The 20,924-nt window shown below is 37.8% G+C and overlaps 1 protein-coding gene across 7 annotated transcripts in view; it reads right to left on the bottom strand.

Annotated features, from left to right (window-relative positions):
* LOC132766860 (von Willebrand factor D and EGF domain-containing protein-like) overlaps positions 1–20,924 on the bottom strand; it is a 324,994-nt gene that overhangs the window by 173,722 nt on the left and 130,348 nt on the right. For 6 of the 7 annotated variants that reach the window (XM_067472855.1, XM_067472881.1, XM_067472876.1 and 3 more), the window contains 5 exons: positions 19,717–19,934; positions 18,947–19,020; positions 17,245–17,521; positions 15,122–15,336; positions 8,880–9,835 (listed from right to left, as the gene is read on the bottom strand). In XM_067472855.1, coding sequence (XP_067328956.1) covers positions 8,880–9,835; positions 15,122–15,336; positions 17,245–17,521; positions 18,947–19,020; positions 19,717–19,934 — 1,740 coding nt within the window. The remainder of the gene's footprint in view (positions 1–8,879; positions 9,836–15,121; positions 15,337–17,244; positions 17,522–18,946; positions 19,021–19,716; positions 19,935–20,924) is intronic. The other variant, XM_067472890.1, reaches the window with a different exon arrangement.

Genomic DNA, 20,924 nt, shown 5'->3' with positions numbered 1-20,924 from the left:
GTCACTGCAGTTATAAAAAGAAGAAATGTATTAACTGAAGGATAAAAACACCTTTGTGACATCTTCAAATGTATCTCCTGTTTTCTGCTGATTACACCATGTAACATGATTTTTGTTCTTGTGTTGTAAATGTCATTTCCTAATTGGTACTATCATAAAAAATATTAAACTGAAAAATCTTTGTTTTTGCAGCACATTTTGCTATAGTTTTTCAATGAGTATCTTATAGTCTCAACCAATTCAACCATGAGATGCAGAGCCAACCTTAAGAAATGGGGCTACAAAGTGGAGTCCACGACATGCGAGTGTGGAGAAGATCAAACCACAGAACACCTACTACAATGCAGCCTGAGCCCTGCAACAAGCACAACGGAGGACCTTCTTATATCAACACCAGAGGCACTCCAAGTGGCCACCTACTGGTCAAGGGACATTTAGTATAATGCCAAACTTTTAAATGTTGTTTGTGTTTTTGAATACAGTACAGCGGTACCCCCGGTTCATTTCTCATATGATAAATAAATAAAAACAATTCAACATAGTTTGTGGCAGTCACAAACAAAAAGTTTCTGGAATATAACAACTACTTTTGAAGTAAGTACCACACAACTAAACAAGGAATAAAACTGTCAAACCAGAAGCCTTATCTCCTGTACACTGTGAAATTCCACTTGATAAAGTAGTAGAGCATGATTATATGATATGTATGTATGCGGGAATTAGCTAATTCCCCTTGCATTGCATCTCTTCGTGACACAGCTCCCACCATTCAAGAGATCCCAAAACTATTTCCTTTACTGTATTGTCTGTTGTGTTTCTTGTTTGCGATGTTTATGTTGCTGTTGTTGTTTTTAAAGCTAAATTTCTTTCCATTATCAAAGGGGGAACACAAAAGGTTGAGATAAACCACCAGTTTATTCTAGAAAGATGTTTCCAATATTATTTTATATTTAAAGAAAGAGAAATTGTAGATAATCTCCCTTTGTCCTGGTGGGAGCAATTTGTTGAAATATATCCTTTTGTCTTCACCTTGCAATGCATTATGTAACTGGATCAGGGCCCTCTTTCATCATTATTCTGTAACTAAGCCTTTTAACCTTGATATTCTGTACAAATTGGAGGTATGATAGAAACAGGGAGCAATCGCTTTTTTAAAAAATATGGATGCTACCAGCTACACTTCAGAACTTTGTTTTATCTCTCACTTGCAATTACTTCACCTTCTTGTTCCTCAAAGGCTTACATTATTGAAGGATTACTGTATTCCCTATAACATAAGAATCTCTGTATACCCAAACATAAGTATAATTGAACACACTTGACATACAAGTCATGGAAATTGCATTGTCCTCCAATTCTGTGCATTATTTAGTGATGTGTTTTTATTGTGTTACTATTTCATAGAATTAATTCTCCTGTTTTCCAGAAGGTCAAGATGGGTAAGGGATGAAAATTCACTTTAGTCAACACAGTTCAGTTTGTATTTGTTTTTTAACAAACAGTTTAAACAAAAGCAACTGTTAACTTTTTGTATACTCCTTGACATAGCCAGCCCTTATTTATAATCAGTTTATAAGAAAAAATTAAACTGTGTGCACTGTGGGTTCAGTACATTCTGAAAGAGTATTTTATTTGCAGATGGAGTTTCATACAGTCTTGCACTAGTTTTGCATGAGAAAAGTGAAAATTGGTCAAAAAAAGCTATACCATTTGGTGTTTTTTTTTTATTAAAAAAACTGTTAAATATGAAATGGTTATAATATGTATTTTATCGTATGTGTTCAATTGTCTTTGTTGCTTGTGTAAATGGATATTGGAATTTATGTTATTGGTTTATGTTATTTTGTATTTTTATGTGGCCACACCTGGACAGCACATCTACTACTATTAGCCCACCAAGTTTCAGAATGTTTGGGTCAGCCCCAATTTCTTTTCTTTTTAGAAATAAAATCTCCTTTAAAAAAATCCCCAAAAGGAAATCCCCTTGCTGGCCTCACCCTGTAATTTCTCTAGGAGCAGCAGCAGCCGGATACCACTCCTTCCCGCCAAATGTCAAAGATGCACTTCCATATCACACAGCCCAGTGACCCAGTATTACACTTTCTTCTTTACTAATTAAAAAAAAAAACACCTCAAGCAACTTCTTCCAAAGCTTTTGCATTTCTTGTTCTCACAAAACATACTGAAGGAGGCCAGCAAGCAAGTAAGCAAGCATCGTCCCCTCATTTGAAAAACACTTCTGAATGATCCACTGGGGGGGGGGGGGGGGGGGCATTTTCAAAATGTATTGTAGGAAATCTAGCCATGTTTGAGGGGGAAAAACTCATGTCTTTGGAGCATATTATTTTAAGTCTTAGCAGTTCAGAGCAGGTTCCCAAACACGCATGTGCACCCCAACCTGCCATCCTGCACTTTCCCAACTCCCAGTCCCACTAAATAAAAAGCAAGAAAATAAAGGAAAATAAATGAAAATAAAAAAGGTTAAATGCTATAGAGAGTCCAAGTTAAGCCAAGCCAAACAATAAAATTGAGAGCGAGTGGCAAGGCAATTGGACTGAAGCACCTCTCTAGAGCCAGGATGCAACTGAGAGCAATTGAGGTGCTCACTAACACAACTTGCATAAGACACATCATGATGTTCTTGTATTCTGATAGGCCCAACAGGCAGGGCTCACAGTGAAACCCTGTGGAAGCAGCAAATGGCAGGCTCTGTGAACCACATAGTGCCCAACAGGAGAGTGGGAGCCATGACGGGCTGCCACATGGACGGTTCTGGATGAAAAAATATGGTGGCTGAGCCCTTGCCATTATGGCCAACCAAACAAGCCAGACTGGTCAAAGGGAACCAACCAAATGCACAAGCCTATCCAATATTTGCAGACAGAGAAACCTATGGAGATCTTAAATACCCATGCACAAGCCTATCCAATGGTTGCAGACAGAGAAACCTATGGAGATCTTAAATTGTGCTAATAACCACATCTCAGTTAGGCAATTAAACTTTTGAGAAAATCCGTCAAATATCTATCTAGTCCATTATGATGTTTTAAAATCCACATTTTAAACAGCTGTTAAATTAAATATTGAATCTACAGCCATAACCATACTTATCTTCCCGTCTAAGTCCTGCAGAAAGGGGATGCAAAAGTAGCAATGAGTTGGACAGCAACTGAAGAAAGAAAGTAGCAGTGGCTGAGATTCTTAAATAAAGAGTATATCCATAAGTACAGCAGTTACAACACACCTAACAAATAGCAAATCCAGTTTTAGTTTTAAAATTGTTTTAAAACTAAGACATTGTTTTAATCGATTGAAGTATGTTTTATTATAATGTTTGATTTTATTGTTGCTGATGTTTTTATATTGTATATTGTAATTGTGTCCTTGGTGGCATTGAATTCTTGCCTTGTAAACCGCCTTAAGTCGCCAGAAGGCTGAGAGGGGTGGTATAGAAATGTACTAAATAAATAAATAAATACAATCTTCAGAGGAGACTGCCTCTTTCTGAAACTCTGTATTCAAACAGCTCTTATTACCAAGACATTCTTGACTATCAAACAGCTCTTATTACCAAGACATTCTTGACTATTATTAACAAGACATTCTTCCCAATATTTAGGTAGAATCTCTTCTCCTTTCGTTTTATCATTTTTGTCACTGTTCTTTGGTTGTCAATGTCCTTCTGGCATTGTGGTGCCCTGTCAGTGGTGGGTACCCAGACATTGTGTCATTCTTTATAGAACCGGGAGAGATCACAAGGCCCATCCAATTCAACCCCTTGCTAACAACAACAACCACATGTTGCCACTGAGAATTGGCAGGAATTATTCCATGTGCTGAATCCTCCATGGTTTTTAAGGGCCAACACTGTTGCTCTTGCTGCTGTTCTGCATCATTACTGATAACAGAGAATGCTGTGAACTGATTCTGTAGCTCCAAACGAACAGCATGATCTGTGTTCCTTCTATTAGTTCTATTAGTTACCTCTAGATCGGACTATTGCAATGCACTCTGTGTGGGGCTACCCTTGAAGACGGAAGACGGAAGACTTCAATTGATCCAACATTTGGCAGCCAGACTGCTAATGGGAGCGAACTACAGGGAGCGGTCTATCCTCCTGTTTAAGGAGCTCCATTGGTTACCATTCATCTTCCAGTCCCAATTCAAGGTGCAGGTTATCACCTATAAAACCCTAAACAGTTTGGGACCCGCCTACCTTCGTGACTGCATCTCCCTCTATAAACCTACACGAACAAGAGAGGAAAGTAGCATGTATATGAAAGAAAGAAATGTGAATGTTTGTGTGTGTGTGGAAAAAAAGAGGGGGGGGGGGAAGAAGGAGAAAGAGGAGAATCTATCATCTTATTTATGTGGACCTTCCAAAGTTACATACAAGATGGCTCAAGTTATTCAGAAAGTAGACAGTGGATAATTTCTTCCCTGTTAATCATATTTAAACAAATGCAGAGTTCTAATTCCCATGTATCCTTAAATCATGGAAGATTAATTCAGTGCTCAGATAATTTTTGTTTTTAAGGATCATTAGTATTGTTACTCTACATTAATTGCTATAATCATGGCTATGTTTTATGCACTGTTAATCATAAGAGATGGCAGAATGATGTTCCTTTTGGGCTCTCTAGATCTAACCCCTGATCTTGCATTTTCATTTGAAACTAAGCCTTATGCCTTTCAATGAGATTTAATTTAATTAGGCAATGTGAAGTGTATGTCAACATTTTGTTAATGTATTACAGTTGGCCCTCTATGTCCAGGGGTTGTGCATCCCACATATACAACAAAGCACAGCTTGAAAATATCAATTAAAAAACCAAATACCAAACCTTGTTTTTGCTATGCACCCAGAACATTCAGAACTCACTTGAGTTGTTCACATTTTATATAAGAGACACCATTTCATTGTGCCATTGTAATATAGTGGGACCTGAGGCATCTACAGATTTTGGTATGGCGGGGGGGGGGGGGTAACAGGGGGATGATGACAATGACGACAGAACTAGACTCAAACCCCAGTGGATACAAAGGACCCAATCTATCTTATTATAATATTTATTTATTACTATATTCTGATATGTCTCCATCCAGAGTCATAGTGGCTCAATAAATCAGTTTTGTACATTAGCTTTACAAATTAAAAACTTGAATTAAACTTACAAATTAGAAACAGAAATCTAATATTGAGTTCCTCAAAACAGGGGAAATGTGTTGGAAAGGCAATTTCAGCTACCTTCATTTGTTTTAAATATCCAAATGATGTTGCTGTTTTTCAGATCATGTCCTGGAAATTCTTGGTACCACATACCACATGCAATCACCCACCATCACTGCTAAGTTATCTCTTTAATTATGGGATGTATCGAAAGAAAAGAACATCTTTCCCTCTGGTTTATTGCTTTTTAATGTTTATCTACAGTCCATCAGTCCAACAAAGAATTTTTTTTGCACTATAACACTATGATCGTTTTAAGGAAGAAGAGGAATGTATATTTTAAACTAAAGGATCACCTCTCTTACTATACCTTCAGTGTTTTGTTATTTACTTGTTTGTTGGCTTGTGTGTTTAAAAAAGGAATTTTGGAAGAGCCATTATGCAAATCCAATAATTTTTTTCATAAATCCCAATTGAACAAATGGATATGGAAGCAACAACTGGCAAAACCCAAGCAGTTAAATTGCAAGTGATGATCCTTCTTCAGGATAAAAGACCCTACAGGTGTATGTGTTTTGGGAGGGGGGGAGGGAGGGGGGAGATTAAAAAAAATTTAACTTCCAAAAGAAAGTAAACAGACATGTTTACCATTATTCATAATAAAAAATGTCATTACCCAAAGGCTTGATCTGATGGTTTGTAGAACTACTTGTACAATGAATGTGTGTTGGTGAAGTCTTGGATGGAACATGGTGACTGACTACATTTTTGGACCATGACTTGAATTGGTGAGATTGCTTGGCTTTCACCCTTGGAAAGAACTCTGTACTATCTTTAGGCTTTGCCCTTGTTGGACTGCTTGCTGCGTATCACTATAGACTGCCTTTTGACTGAGATGGTGAGCAGCTGTGTTAACAGCGATTCTGTGTCAGGTCCTTAGCAAAACACATTTTTTTGTTATTTTGTTTTTAAAAATTATTTTAAAAATGTTTAAAATATTCCTAAATGTGAAAAATCTTCAAAAATATGCAAATATTCTGTTAGTAGTCACAAACAATAAAGCATCAGTTAATATTAACATACTTTAAAATTAGCATATATCTATTTATGCCCAATTATGCTACCATATAATGCTGTTTGAAACTGCATTATATGGTCCGTGTGTAGATTCATATAATGCAGTGGAATATTCTTCCTAGAACTGTGATGGAGTCTCCTCCCTTGAAGGTTTTTAAACAGATGCGAAGTTGAGAGTACTTTGATTGTGTGTTCCTGCATAGCAGGGGGGTTGAACTGATGAATAATACCATGTCTGGGTACCCACAAATGACAGGTATGCAGTGGCCTCAGGCATGGTAACTGGAAGCAATGTCTCCCAGCTAGTATTGTTGGTGCACTGAATGCCCTGTTTTTTAACCTGGTAGAGGTGGTAGCAATAGCAGTGGCAATCTTTGTCTCCTTTTTCTAACCCTGCTGTCAAAAGATTGTTCTGGCATTGGGTCAAGAAAAAGCAAGTGGATCTGAACAGGCACTGTAACACTGTTGCCAATGAAAGATACTGAACAGCAAGAAGACTAGCACTTTTGTTATTCTGATGCAAGGCTCACCCAAAAGTTGGGTAGTTCGACCTAACACCAATTTGACTTGGGAAAACACATTCACTGAAAATCTTGCACAGCTTTGGCCTAGATCATATGTTCAACAACATGGCACTTTCCTTTACAAAGAACACACTAAATCATTTTGCTTTCTCTCAGAGGATCATTTTCATCTTATTCCCAAGGCTGAAAACTACTGCTAACTAAAAATGTCAGGACTTTTGGCTTAGCACATCATGAGAATGTGGCATGTCTGTCTGTCTATCTGTCTGTCTCTGTGTGTAGCTCTCTCTTGCTCTTTCCTTGAATTGTGTTATTTGCACTTTACAGTTTATCTGATCACTCTTAGTTGGATTTATTGGCAATAGCATATCTGCTTTTGACACCTCTACTGTTGCTTGAAAATCTTGTGCAAAAAGCTAGTGAGATATCATGGCTTGCAAGGTCAGGCTATCACTCTAATTAGATTTTGTGAAGTAACTGCTTATTGTTTCCCTATCTCCATTGCAGTACGTAACTGGTTAATATATATCTGGAGGGCTGAGCATGAAGCGGGTGAGTGATCTCTAAGATGAGGCTTCCCTTTTATGAGAAAAACAGCAGATAATCTCACGTGTATTATGGAAAGTGGAAAAAGCAAATGTTAAAGGTTTCCCAGGTTAGCTTCACCTTTTGAAATGGCTGCTGCGCATCACCTTGACTTTGTTTACTAGAGACTCTTCCATCACTTCATAAGGGAGAAAAGGATATGTTTATGTGTGTGTGTGGACTCCCTTTGGCAATTTCCTCTGCTTTGCAGTCTGACACTCAAACACCTGTCTCATTCCATCTCATATCACTGGAAAGCACCTGAGGCCCAGCGTTTGCAGAAATATAAGTTAAAGTTAGAATCACAGATTGTTTATTTGGAAGTAATTTGTATTAGTATCCAATGGGTTTTCCTCTAAGCAAATACATATGGGTATAAGATTGAAGAGTTAATGGATCATTTTAAAGAATCGTGTACACTAAGAAAGTTAAAATCTCAAACTTTTCCCAAGAGGATTTTTAATTTTTTTTAAAGAATTAGGATTGATTTTTTGAGGTGTGTGTAATGCAATTTGATTTGAAAGCTAACTAAAAAGGTATAAGGCTGCCTAACTCAGATCTGTTTCTCAGTCTAAATTTGTAAACCCCAGGCTTTCTGCCTCTTGTTGACCATCTTTGGAAATAAACAGAAGATTGTACTCACACAACCTTCTGGGCTCATCCTTCAAAGATGGATTCAAGCTGATGTCCCCAAGTACAGTTCCATGATGGCAACATGAAAGAATACTGTGGTTGATTTCTGAGAAGCTACTGAGAAGCCCAACAAACCAATAAGGCCAGGGATTTCAGATCATCTCCCAAGTTAATCAAAGTAATTTCCATCCCAGATATGAAACCAGAATTAAATAGATTTAAATAATCTACCCATAAATGGCAAGGAGGCCAATACATACAGCACAACCTTATCCAATTGAAATATATTCTGCTTTTCACAGATTGCATTCCCAGGCATTACCATATCATATTTCATTTTCTTACACATTTCTCATTAGAACACTAGTTTGTTAAAGGGAATTGTCAGATCCATTTTTACAATTTCAGAATTTTGCTACCTTATACATATATAAAAACTACAAAGCAGCCAACCGGGTATTGTGATCAGCTTGCCAAGATCAAAACTTGATGATTAAGGTCCTCTTCACACTGACTGCTGGAATCGCTATGCATCGTGGAGAATCCAGCAACCACCATCGGGTGTGAGGAACCCGTTGCCCTAAACCCTGCACCACCAGGCTTACCGGCAGGGTGATCCCATGAAGGAAAGTGTGGTGGCATGTTCCACTTTATGCACGAAGCCCTACTAGTAGTAGTGCATCTGTATGGAAGCTGGCAGGCTCCATGCTTAAAGGGGAGGTGAAGTGGAGCATGCCGCCAATTTTCCCCCCGTCTGATCAGGTTGTAATTCATCAAATGTGTTCACTAGTGAAGCTGTTTGACAGCAAACTGATGTCTGTAGATATTTTTCCATTAAGTCAAATGCCACAAGAAAAGCTGATGAGGAAGAAAGAGAATTTTTTACTCACCTTTAGCAATTCCACAGTCATGGGAAGTGTATCCTTGAAAGCACTGGCATCCCCGCATAGTGCAATGTCCATGGCCATTACAGAGATTAGGACACCTGAGAGTACTGATTATTTCTTTATACATACTAGATAGTTCTCTTGTTGAATGAAACCATTCTGTTGGGTTTTGTACAAGCACTCTTTTTTCACATTCATTCTCTAGAAATGGAAGAATTGATTCTCCCCATGTAAGGTCATCCTTACACCCTACATCGGAGAGGCACATTTCAATGGCCACATCCAACTGTGTCCCAAGAAGTCCCTTACAAGCTGAGCCAATGGCAGAATATTCAAGGAGCTTCTGGCAGTTTGCCAAGGCTTTGGCTAAGGTTAAGCCATTTGGAGTAGGCCATGTGACCTGTACTTTAGGCCACTTTCCATCAAAATAGTCATCCGGAAAAAAATATGTAAAACTTTCCAAGTCAGCTTGACTGGGGTTTAGAAAAGAAGAAAGAGATGAGTATTCCCAATAATCATCTTGCCTTTTTTCTCTTGATAGTTTCTTCCAGTGATTCAAGGGGTCAACAAAAGTTTCATTTTCTGTTTCTTTCAAGGAACTCTTTTGCTCATTTGGTTTTGGGGAGTTATCAGGCTTGTCTTCTCTTCTGGGTTGGAGTGCTAAATTCCATGTATCAGATATTCTGGTTAATAATTTCTCATCAGCTAGTAGAGCTGAATCAGTTTTCATGTTAGCAGTATATTCTGATGTGACATCTATATATGGAATTATAGACGTGTAAACCACACTCTCATAAAAGCAATACAAAGATTGTGGGGGTGAATTCTGAAATGTATTCAGACTATTTAGTGACTGCAAATATAGCATATGATCCTTCTGGCATAGACAATAATGTTTCTTCTTTTTCCACTCAGATAGAGCTGGTGTCTTGTCAAACAAACTCATCCCTGGAGCTATTCTGATAAAATAAAAAAGATAATTAGGTCAACAAACCAAATACATGTCCCACTTTGAACAACCTCCCTTAGTTATTACTACCATATTAAGCTTGTTAAAAAATATTGAAAACATCATCGTTCTTGGTGAGAAAGACTCCCTTGACAGGTTGAAATAGCCCATCAAAAATTTCAAATGCTGTAATATTTTTATATCCCTTTAGGAGTGTGGCACCTGTATGTTTCAGCAGCAGCGGCAATAGTGAAACACACACACACACACACAAATACAATGAATAAGGGATATGGGGGAGAGCACATAAAATGTACCATATGTAATATTTCCATCAACAAAGTGACACAAAGAGTTGTTTTTGTGAAAAACTATAAAAAAAGGATTGCCTAGTGAATACCATTTCCTCCTCACTTTGACTGATGAGAATGAAATGATTGATGATTTACATCTGTATTCTGTAGTTATACGGCAAACATAATCATATGTTGAAATGTAAGCAATATGAAGACAAAATTCAATAACAGCATATATTGTAAAATATTTCTAAAATATTTATTTTTATAAACAAAAGAAAGGAATAGAATGTGAACTATAAAACTAAGTTCAACACACCATTTAGCAAATGTTGAGTAACCCAAGGTCCCAGTGACCTTTCCATTGCAGGTGCTTCAAGGGCATGAACATCTTCATATGTGGCTTGTTTTAAGCAGTATCTTTCTGTTAGTAGAAATGTTTGTTCTAGCAAATGCCTCCCTGATGCAGAACATGTGCAAAGCCAGCTTCCCTGCTTTCTGTGAATGTTTCTTTCCCCATTCACACTGTGCAGACATTCTTTTGGTTGCAATACAGCCAGAGTAAACGGTACACAAGGAGATGAATTTTAATCTGAGAACATTTCAGGAAGTCTCCCGCATGTCATCTGTAACACCAAGAAGTAAGAACCGCAACATTCTGCAAAATTACCAAGCATCTCCAGTTAAATAAAATGAAACCTCTGTTCCATGCATTTTCTCCCTGATTGGCTGAATGCAGAGTGATAAGACAGGGATCACTTAGCATAATGTGTACTTAATTCTCTGCCAAGGGCTGAGGAGTTTGCTACATATCTGCACCTGATCGGAAATCAGGGAGGCTTTAAAATTCCCCTTATCACTTAGCAGGATGTCACAGATGAGATGACTGGTTTACACAGCAGTTACATGCACAGCATCATAAATTACTACTTTCCAAACTTTCTAAAAAGTAGTAAGAAAATAATCTGAATTAAAAGTACCTTGGTTTCTGAATCCCAAATATATTTTTAAAAGAGAAGTACTGGACAATGGTAGCTGGCCCAGGGGCATTCCACAGTTAAACAGTGGCCATGAACAGAATTGTGCCCAAGAAACATCTGATTGCCTTGCAGACTTGGGGAACAAAAATACCCCCCTGGACTAGTAACATAGACACGATGGAGGAGGTCCATGTTATACCAAGACATGAAAAGAATACTGCAGAGCCTATCAGACAGAAACATAAACCCTTCTGCTTTGACCTTAAAGTATGAATGTGTGTTGGTTAGGTGAAAAATAGATATCGATTTGTATCAGCAGGGTGGTAGTTGATACAGTTCTGGAATTTATCTTGCAAACGGATTTCTTACAATCTTGCAGCACAGAAAAAGTCATCATTATAAATAGCATTTTGACTTAGTGGGAAAGGCAATGTCAAGGCTGTATTGCAGCAAACTGACTTTCAGGACTAGATCTGATAAATGTTTAAAAATAAAATCCATTCCAAGAAAAGGGTTTACAGCCACTATACTAAGATTATCTTTTATTGTTAGTTTACATAGCCATGAGCATAACCTTTACGTTACAGCCACACAAATAAGTGCTGAGGACTAAGAGAACAGAACAATCAGCAAGCAAATTCTCCAGCTGGGCCCTAGTGGTTGGAGGCACAGAGGTTTCAATTACTGGAAGACAGCTGATTGAAAAATGTTGTGCCCCATGAAGATCCTCACTGTTTACCCCTAGTTAAGCCCTTTTTAGTTAGAGAGATTAACATTTTATGTACAGTTTCTGGGGGGTCTGTCTAGACAGCTTCTTTGCATTTGAAGCCTCCGTCACCCTGCCCCTTTAAGAACTCCCTCAGGGGTGGAACCTCTGGCAAAACACTCTTGGTTCTTTGAAGAGCCAGCCATTTCATGACTGGAAGGTGAAGAGGGAGGAAGGCCAGAGGGTCTACAGAATAGCACATCCAGTCGGAGCTTTCTGAGCTATATTCAAGTCCAATCAGAGTTAAATATTAAGAACGTCTTAGAGACAGTTGACCATCATACAAGAAAGAGACAAGAAGAAGAAATAAAGATTTGAGAGCCTCAGTTTGGCCAGAACTGTGTCTATCTCTCAAAGACTTTACCTCTCCTCATAAATACTTTGTAGTAAGACTCAGGAGGAAGGAAAGTCTAAAATTCTTGTCAGTTAATAAACTCTTGTTTGATTCAACTATATAGTTTTTGATCTGTTCCTTGTGCAGCCAGTTCATCTTCCAAGTAGTTACAATATTGTGGGGGGTAGAACAAAAATGATGTAGCAGATTCTAGAAGTGTCATCAGTGCTTTGTGGACCTGCAAACACATTTGGAACTTAGAAAAGGTTTTTTTTTTTTGGTTTCACTGCAAATTGGCTGCAGTAGGCGAATCATAAAACTAAGAAAATCACACACATCTGGCTCACTTGTTGTAGGTAGCTGTGTTTGTGTGCACACAAGTCCTGTCTCTGTATGCTTTAGTTCTCAGTGGCTTTTTATTTGGTAGTCTTTGACATGTGTTTTCCTCCTTTCTTCTATTTCCCCTTCTCTCTCATTCTTTATTTCCTCTGGTTTCTTTTCCTCTTTCCATCAAATTCTTCTCTATTCCTTTCCCTAAGCTCTCTCTTTTTCTGGTCCTCTTTTCTTTCCCTCATGACACAATATGAAACAATTTCTTCATTCAGGAGAAATATCCCCCCCCCCCCCAAAAAAAGGGTGTAAGATGGGAGGAATGTTAACTTCGCATTGCACATCCTTCAATTTAAGGATGGTCTCTTTCACACGTATTCATATGAATTCTTGGGAATTCAAGTGAACAAGCATCAGTATTCTGGAAAAAACAAAGACCACCACAACTGAAGCAATGATCCTCCACCATCAACTTTGCTGGATTGGCCACATTGTCCAAAAGCCCCATCACCATTTTGCAAAGCAGTTACTTTACTCTCAGCTCAAGAATGTAACACAAAATGGTAGTGAACAGCACTACCGTGAATCATCCAGTGAACAGTGAATCATCCGTGTGTTCCAAATCTATATCCTAATGACTAAGTATTGGTACTGATATTAAAGACACAGATATTGAAGTTTTTTGTCACTTGCATGAATTATAAAGTAACTCTTTTTTCTTCCTCTGGGAAAAGAACAGCAGTATGCACATGCTGCTGTGATCAGGATAAGCTAGTAATTGTAACCCATGTCTCTCAAAAGTGTAGATAGAGAGGTAAAAGGATGTATTCTGGTCTACAAATGTGGAACTCATATGCAATATATTATACAAGATGAATAGTGTTGAGAGGTCACATATGTCCTCCCTTTACCATAGAAAGAGACTCTAGAGGGATGGGCTTTACAGATTTTTATAAACAGCAGAAATCAATTACCCATTTCTATCAAAACTCCTGATATGACTGCAGACAATAGTAATGCTGGGGTACTTACTGGCATACATGCCGAGTACATCTGGCTTCTATATTGGGCTGTAGAGTATACTGTAACCAATGGCCACAGCTGGAGCTCAAAAGATCAGCACAGAGAGGAGGAGGTTCAAATCACTGTGTGAAAGACTATAAGAATAAACATTGGGGGTTCTCTCATGACCTGGCAATTCCAGTTTGTTTGTTTATTTATTTATTTATTTATTCATATCCCATTCTTCTGCCATGGAGGCTGTCGGAAAACCCAGCAAATTGTTAATTTGACAGTTTGCTGCTCTCAGGCTTACAAGTCTAAATAAAACATGATACACAAAAGGGAATGGCAGTGAGGAATAGGATTATGTCCAGCAGATACTGCTAGTTTTAATTCTCAAAGTTTCTTTGGCACTGCCTACTTTTGAGCCTGAGGCTTGTCCAAGGTGACCCATGAGTGAAGATTCAAATTCTGGTCTGACACTCAACCACTATGCTATGCTGGCTCTTGTGCTGGAACTGTGGACTTAATGACTTAATAACTGCATTTCTGTTTCTGTATGTTTTTCCTAGAATCATGTCAAGAGAAGTAATTTCATTTTTTACAATCAAGGGTTATACTCTGTGCTTTTACTTCATTGTTCAGAAAATATTGGAGTAAAATTAGCTTGGACAAATAACATCATTGGAAACCTAATATGACATTCAGACAACATATTTTTTTTGCATTTTTCATGCCAGATGTAATCTATATAGACAGTCTTCATTTGAGGAAAGATTGCAAAAGCAGATTCATACTTCCCTATTCCAATAAGAACGGTTTCCTCTTCTTCCTGTACTAAACAACATATGACCGGTCCATGTTGCATTCCTCTAATTTAGGTGGGAATGGTGCCCTGAAGAAGGGTTTGCTGAATTCCCTGGACGTTGCCACAAGAATGAACAGCAATAATACATAGGCCATGGACAGTGGAGCCCCCATATCTTAATACTTCTCCAGAAACTATTTTATTAATTTCCAATAATATACACATTACAACAGAAGCCATACTGCAGTGCCAAAAGTTATCTTGGGTAAGAGGGGTAAGAACCCAGTCAGAACCACACTCAATTCTAATTCAGAGGCTAGATATAGGTTTGTCAGATATATGCAAGATATTTTAAAATAAGGAGTTAGACTTTTTCTGTGCAGGTTGGGAACTCTGGTTTCAAACAGCTGAGACCCCTCCTATACTGCCTTATATAATCCAGATTATCTGCTTCAAACTGGATTATATGGCAGTGTAGTCTCATATAATCCAGTTCAAAGCAGATAATGTAGATTACCTGCTTTGTTAACCTGGATTATATGCCAGTGTAGAAGGGGCCTGAGAAAGGCATTGGCTCAGTTGATGAAAGAGATTAGTTGTGAATAGGAAAATTTTCTCTAACAGTAACTGAGAGTGCTCTCTATGCATACTGATTTGAGGGATCTCAAAATGCCTTTCCTTTTGTCAGTGTAGGATAGTGCTCTATGTTGGAGCTCTTTTTTAATGAACTTGTATAGAATGCTTTTGTGATACTGGCTCCCTCACTATTGGAAATCTTACCTCCAAGTTTCTATGAAGTCTTCTTCAGATGAGCTATTCTTGTGAGACTGGAAAGGGCTCCCATCAGTCCTGTGGAAGTCGTTCTGACTATTTCTGTCAAAGATGCCACATAAACCTCTGGTGCTGTTAAAATCAATGCTTGGTGCCCTTACTGTCAAACTCATTCCCCAGTCACTTACATCAGCTCGAACAAATGCGCCTGAAGGGAATGAGATCTGGAAAAGCAGAAAATCTGTTGAATAGAATGCAACTGAAAATACATATTGTTTTTCTACTTATAAAGAATTCCTATTCCTATACTATTGTTTGAAAATGATGGGGAACATTAGAGAGATTTAAAGATGTGCACCACCATTGCAACGATACCTCTAAATTTTAGCCGGGGTTTGAGTGCAGATAATTGTCTAAAGCCAAAAAGGCAGTGATGGCATCTTACTACCCTTATAAAGGAAACACTGAAACACATGGTATGAAGGAATGAGTATACATGCATACAACATGTTAACAATATTCAACATAAACACAAACACACAAAGATATATTATGCAGATTGATTTGAGTCTGTGTCATCTATGATACAATAGGTTTAAATCAATCTGCACAGCACACAATAAAAGGATTCATATTTTAAATAAAATGAAGACCATGGAGAAAAATACTTGTTATACTTATGCATAAGAATGTTTTATTTCCCAATGATTGATCTCTCTTCTCCCTCCTCTCTCTCTCAATCTGTGTGTGTGTGTTTGGGGGGGGGGAGTGGTGGTGGAAACATTTGGGGGTAATTGCTACTTGATGCTGGGGCTTATATTCATGCTTTATCACTGTTAGTGGATCAGGTGATGCTGTCAGCACGATTGTAAGAGTACCTTACTGTCTACCTTGGGAATTCCCCTTCCCATACTATTATAAACTGCCAGTATTGTAAAACAGTTTCCTCCAATTTGAAGGAAGCATTTCATTTTGCTGCAAAACCAGTTTAAACATACGGTGCTTATATTTTAAACTGAACAGAATACTTGTTTTCTTGTTACAGAAGTGCCTCAGGTTAGCTTTTTGAAAGTGAGGAAAATCTTATTCCGATCAAGACAAGTAAAGGGACCCATTTTTATTCTGGAAATACTAGGCTAACTGCAATCTGACTAAAGCTTGATAAGACTTTATTGACAGGAATATTAATATAGGTAACTCTAAATTTACTCCCCAGAATTCTAGAGCAAGTATTTAGTTAAAGAGATGTACTAAGTAATGTTTCCTGGCCCACTCCACTAGCCCGAGTCTACCTTAAGAGCCAGATGGGATCAGACAAAGGAGATTTGTTATCCCCAACTACAGAATTGCCTGTGAAATATTATTTTCTGTGCAGAAAATGTGGTGGATGTGAGTGAGTGTGTGGATTTCTACAGAAAATGCTCTAAACTACAAATAGTCACCATAACTGACATATTCATTCTTGTAACAGAATACAAATTGTTGGAATCTATTTGTTACTTCTTTCAAGAACAAAACTAGTTTAGAATTACACTTTTAAATGCGAACATTGCCCAACCACTTTGGCTATTTTTGTCTTACAGCAGAATCATGTTTGCATGCATAATTGAAGGAATCACATGTGGAAGGAACTAGCGGATCCCACATCATTGATGGCTTTCTGGTTGTTCATATTTGTAGCTTCAATATAAACATCTGTACTCTGACCTGTGATTATTCTGACAACAGGCCCTTGGTAGTGGACTCACATAGGGCTGAGTCACTGTTTTTCATTGGCTATGCTGGACAAAATCCTTCTGTAATCCATTAATTAGCTGGACCTGGCAGACTTTGCTATATTGCATCCTGCTAATCCTTTCATCCTAAATACCACTTGATGACCTTGAAGCAGGACAACTCAGTCTTGAACACCAGGTACCAGATTAAATGGGCAACATTGGAGAGTGTCTTTAGCTCTAGTCAACATAACCTAAGATATGCAAGAAGGACTGATGCAAAAGCTTAGAAAGGTATACTTAAAATGTATTCATCTGTTATACAATTCAGCCCTCTATCCAGTAATCTATTTACATGTCTGCCCTTATGTCAAACAAGTAATTATATGAAAAAGAGCAGGAATCTGAAATACGCACAGTTATTTTCTTGCCTCCATAGGACTTCATGACTCTGACATTCCATTGCGATATGCCTCCAATGCTTTTTATTATTAACTGAGGTTTGGTTTCTGGCAGTTGCCTGTTGCACATGTCAAGGATGACAACATCATTATCTTCCCAAGCAGCAACACCACAGCTGCAAGCAATGGAGAGGTGTTGGCTGCTGCAGTGCCAGTGACGTACATGTACCTCAAACAATCGGTTAAGGCTCTTGTACAGAACAAAAGTTCCAAGCTTGTAGTTATCATAATTCCTAAGCAATCAAAAGAACAACATAAAGGAAGGATTTATGGAATGATGCGCCTCACTGTTTTGGTTTGCTCATTTTTACTCTGAACAACAAGACTCTTTAATTAGATCAGTATGGTGGCTGGCCTCGGAGGGAAAAAGAAAATAAACACTTGGTGAGGAAACACTTTTTCATCAATATAAGCAAACGAACACCACTGGAGTTATTAGCTGGGAGTGCATAAGAATTCATGTGAGGAGCTCATAGCTGTCTAAGAACTGCTGCTATAGCAACAGGCATGGATAAGAAGGATAAACATTTGATAAAAGTAAATGGGAAAATATCTCTGCCTCCAGGCCTTAATAAATATGTTTTAGTTGTAACTGGATGCTTTACAGGATGTTCTTCAAAGCAAAATCAGTGCTCAAATAACATCTTCTGTGACTAATCACCTACTTTTACAAGGTTGACTATGGCTAGGTGAACATTTCATATGAAAAATTAGGGTTCCGCCAGAATCCTGTTAACGTGAAGTCATATTTTCTCTTCTTCTGAACACCTTTGCTATAAACGTAAGTTTTACAGTTAACTGGATTTGCAGTTGGCATATGGCTATGCGCAGAACAATTTGGAATGTTTACTCTGCTACCCGGCAAATGAGCTTCAGTCTTTCAGAGTTCACTGTGGAGCTGATCTTGTTATTGCTCAGGGCCACACTCCAACTACTAACTCCTGTAGGCACTTACATTTAGCTGCAGATGACAGGTGCCGAGGCACTACCAGGAATGCTGATTCTGTTCACAGAGCTCTCAGTAGACTGGATTTTTGTATATAACTGAACAAGGTATTTTTGAGCATTTCCAAAAGTGGAGTCTTCTTTTCCCAGAAGGTTGCACTTCTAATCTACTCTATTTTTTGGAAATCTCTATTGAAAATAATGAAAATTTTGAAATAAACATACAAAGGTCAATTGTTTATAGAATTCAATCCTTGCGGTCTATTCCTGTGAGTCCCTGTTGCGTTTCTGGATGGGACAAAAGGATCAACATGGCCATCCATCACAGTTTCATTTTAGCAATGAAAATATTATTTTATTTATTTTATTTTACATTTTTTTCACTTTTCTCTCATATGGGACCCAAAGTATGTTCACCCAAGATCCATTCTAGTATTATTCTTGCATTAAGCCAACTTTATGGATATAGCGCACACACGTGTGTGTGTATGTGTGTGTGTTTTGGGGCAGGGGGGGGATAGACATATAAAGATGGTGGATGATTGATAGATGGACAGATTTTACTTCTTTGTATAATCTTTATAATGCTGTTGTTTTAACTCCTCAAGAGTTACAACATTTATTGCAAACTTGTAAAACAGCTCCCTACATAGCTGAATAGAATACCATTTTTATCATGATAAAAGCAAATAAGTTCATGAAAGAATACTCACCATCCATCAAAAGTGATGATGTGTGGATCAGTGAAAGAGTAACAATTCTCTGTGGGGATATCTTGAACTGTAACCTAGTTGTATGAAATTGTAATGCATTCAGTCTGAGGAAGATGATATGGAATAACAATAGTGATGATGATAATGATTTTCACAAATCTTCACAAAGTTTATTTTACTTTCATGGCTGAATACAGCTCTGACTTTTAAAACATGGTTCATTGTCCTGGCTACTGTGTGTCATCATTACGAATACTATTCTTTCTCTTATATTGATCCTATAATTATATAAAGGTGGAAAACATCCTTCATTGCAAACATGAGACATTAAGTAATTCTTAAAATAATATTCTTTTCTTCAATATTTTATATTAAAAAAATCTAATATCTTCCCTGACCATAAAAAAAAGAAGCTTACAACCTGGGGGGAGACATGCAACCTGAACCTATGAATGCTAACCCAAATTAAGTCAAATAGAAGTTAGTGGGCATTGAGCAAATTAAACTGAAATTTACATGTTTAAATTAAATTAACTTTTGGAAAATTGTGTGTGTGTGTGTGTGTGTGTGTGTGTGTGTGTGTGTATAGTGTTATAGTGCTTTGGTATCTTTCAATTGTCACAAATACAATTTTATCAACTCATTGCACTTATGTGTCTCTCTCTGTGTGTATTATAAAAAGAGTAAATAAACTGGAGACTCAAGTGGTTATGCACATTATGGTCTGATCTTGCTTTCAGAGTCCAGTAACAGCTGTTGATATTGCCTACCTTCACATCCATTGGTGTATAATCCCGCCAGAGTGGCTCACTTGTTTGGACCAGTTCAGCTCTGATGTAACTGACACGATTCCCTTCTTCAGAAAAATCATTTGTGGCTCTTACTGTTAGTGATGCTCTGGCACAGCTGCCTTCCATGCAGGGCATATGTTCCAGATCCACCTTGCATCTTGAAAGAGCTATGTCTGGGGTCCTTTGTACCTTTGTATCTAGAATGAGTATGGACATTATTGACAACATTCATAAATCTGTTGAAAGGTTACTGGATTTAGTGTCATTTTAATAAAATAAAGTTGGATGATTTTCCATCCGTGATAAAAAATAATTGATGCAATTGTATCAACCACACATAAAATTTTAAAACTCACACAAAACCGTTACATAGGGGAAAAAAAACATAACAGCGATAAAGACAAACCTCATACTTCAGCAATATCCATCCATTTATTTTAAAGTTTATATTGTACTGTTCTGCTTGATAAAGGCTCCTGAGGGCTCACAATATACATATAACACAAATACAGTATTAAAACCAAACCAGCAATAAAGGCAGTAATTCAACACATGAAACATCAACATTTAAAACAGCATTACACTGACTCTATAGTATATGATGGCTCTCAAAGCAGATGCCCAGAAGACTACTCAACTGAATGTGTGGTATAAACTGTATGTGCACAGGCTGCATGTGTGCATAGCACCATTTGGGCATTCTAAAATGCTATAAAGGATGGGCAAGACAAAGATGTGAGAACAGGGAATGTTCTAGCCTTGTCCAGTATCATTTCCATCAAGTCACCCTCCATCCACATTTGGAGGGTGACTTCCTAAAGAGGAAACCTCTGTTAGAAACCCTCCATTGAGTTGGGAATAATGATTTTCCCCATGGTTTCTGATTGCATGGAGAACATTCATAAAGGGGATAATGCTCTTCAGATTGTTCTTAAAGCGTGGGACCAAGCCTTTGGGACAGTGCAAATAAAGCAAGAATAGTAAACCCACTCCACTGACTGGAGCCAGTTTAAAACAACTGATTTAAAGTAGAAGTAACTGTTCTTAGTGTGTGTGTATATTTATAGTTGTTTTATGTTCCGGTATGGAATGCTTGCCATATATATGTTGTGCTCCACCTTGAGTCCCCTTCATGGTGAAAAGGGTGGAATATAAATGTTTTAAATAAATAAATAAATAAATTTCCA

Source organism: Anolis sagrei, chromosome 1 (assembly GCF_037176765.1).
Source record: "Anolis sagrei isolate rAnoSag1 chromosome 1, rAnoSag1.mat, whole genome shotgun sequence".
NCBI classification, from domain to species: domain Eukaryota; kingdom Metazoa; phylum Chordata; class Lepidosauria; order Squamata; family Dactyloidae; genus Anolis; species Anolis sagrei.
This window is presented reverse-complemented; position numbering and strand designations above follow the sequence as displayed.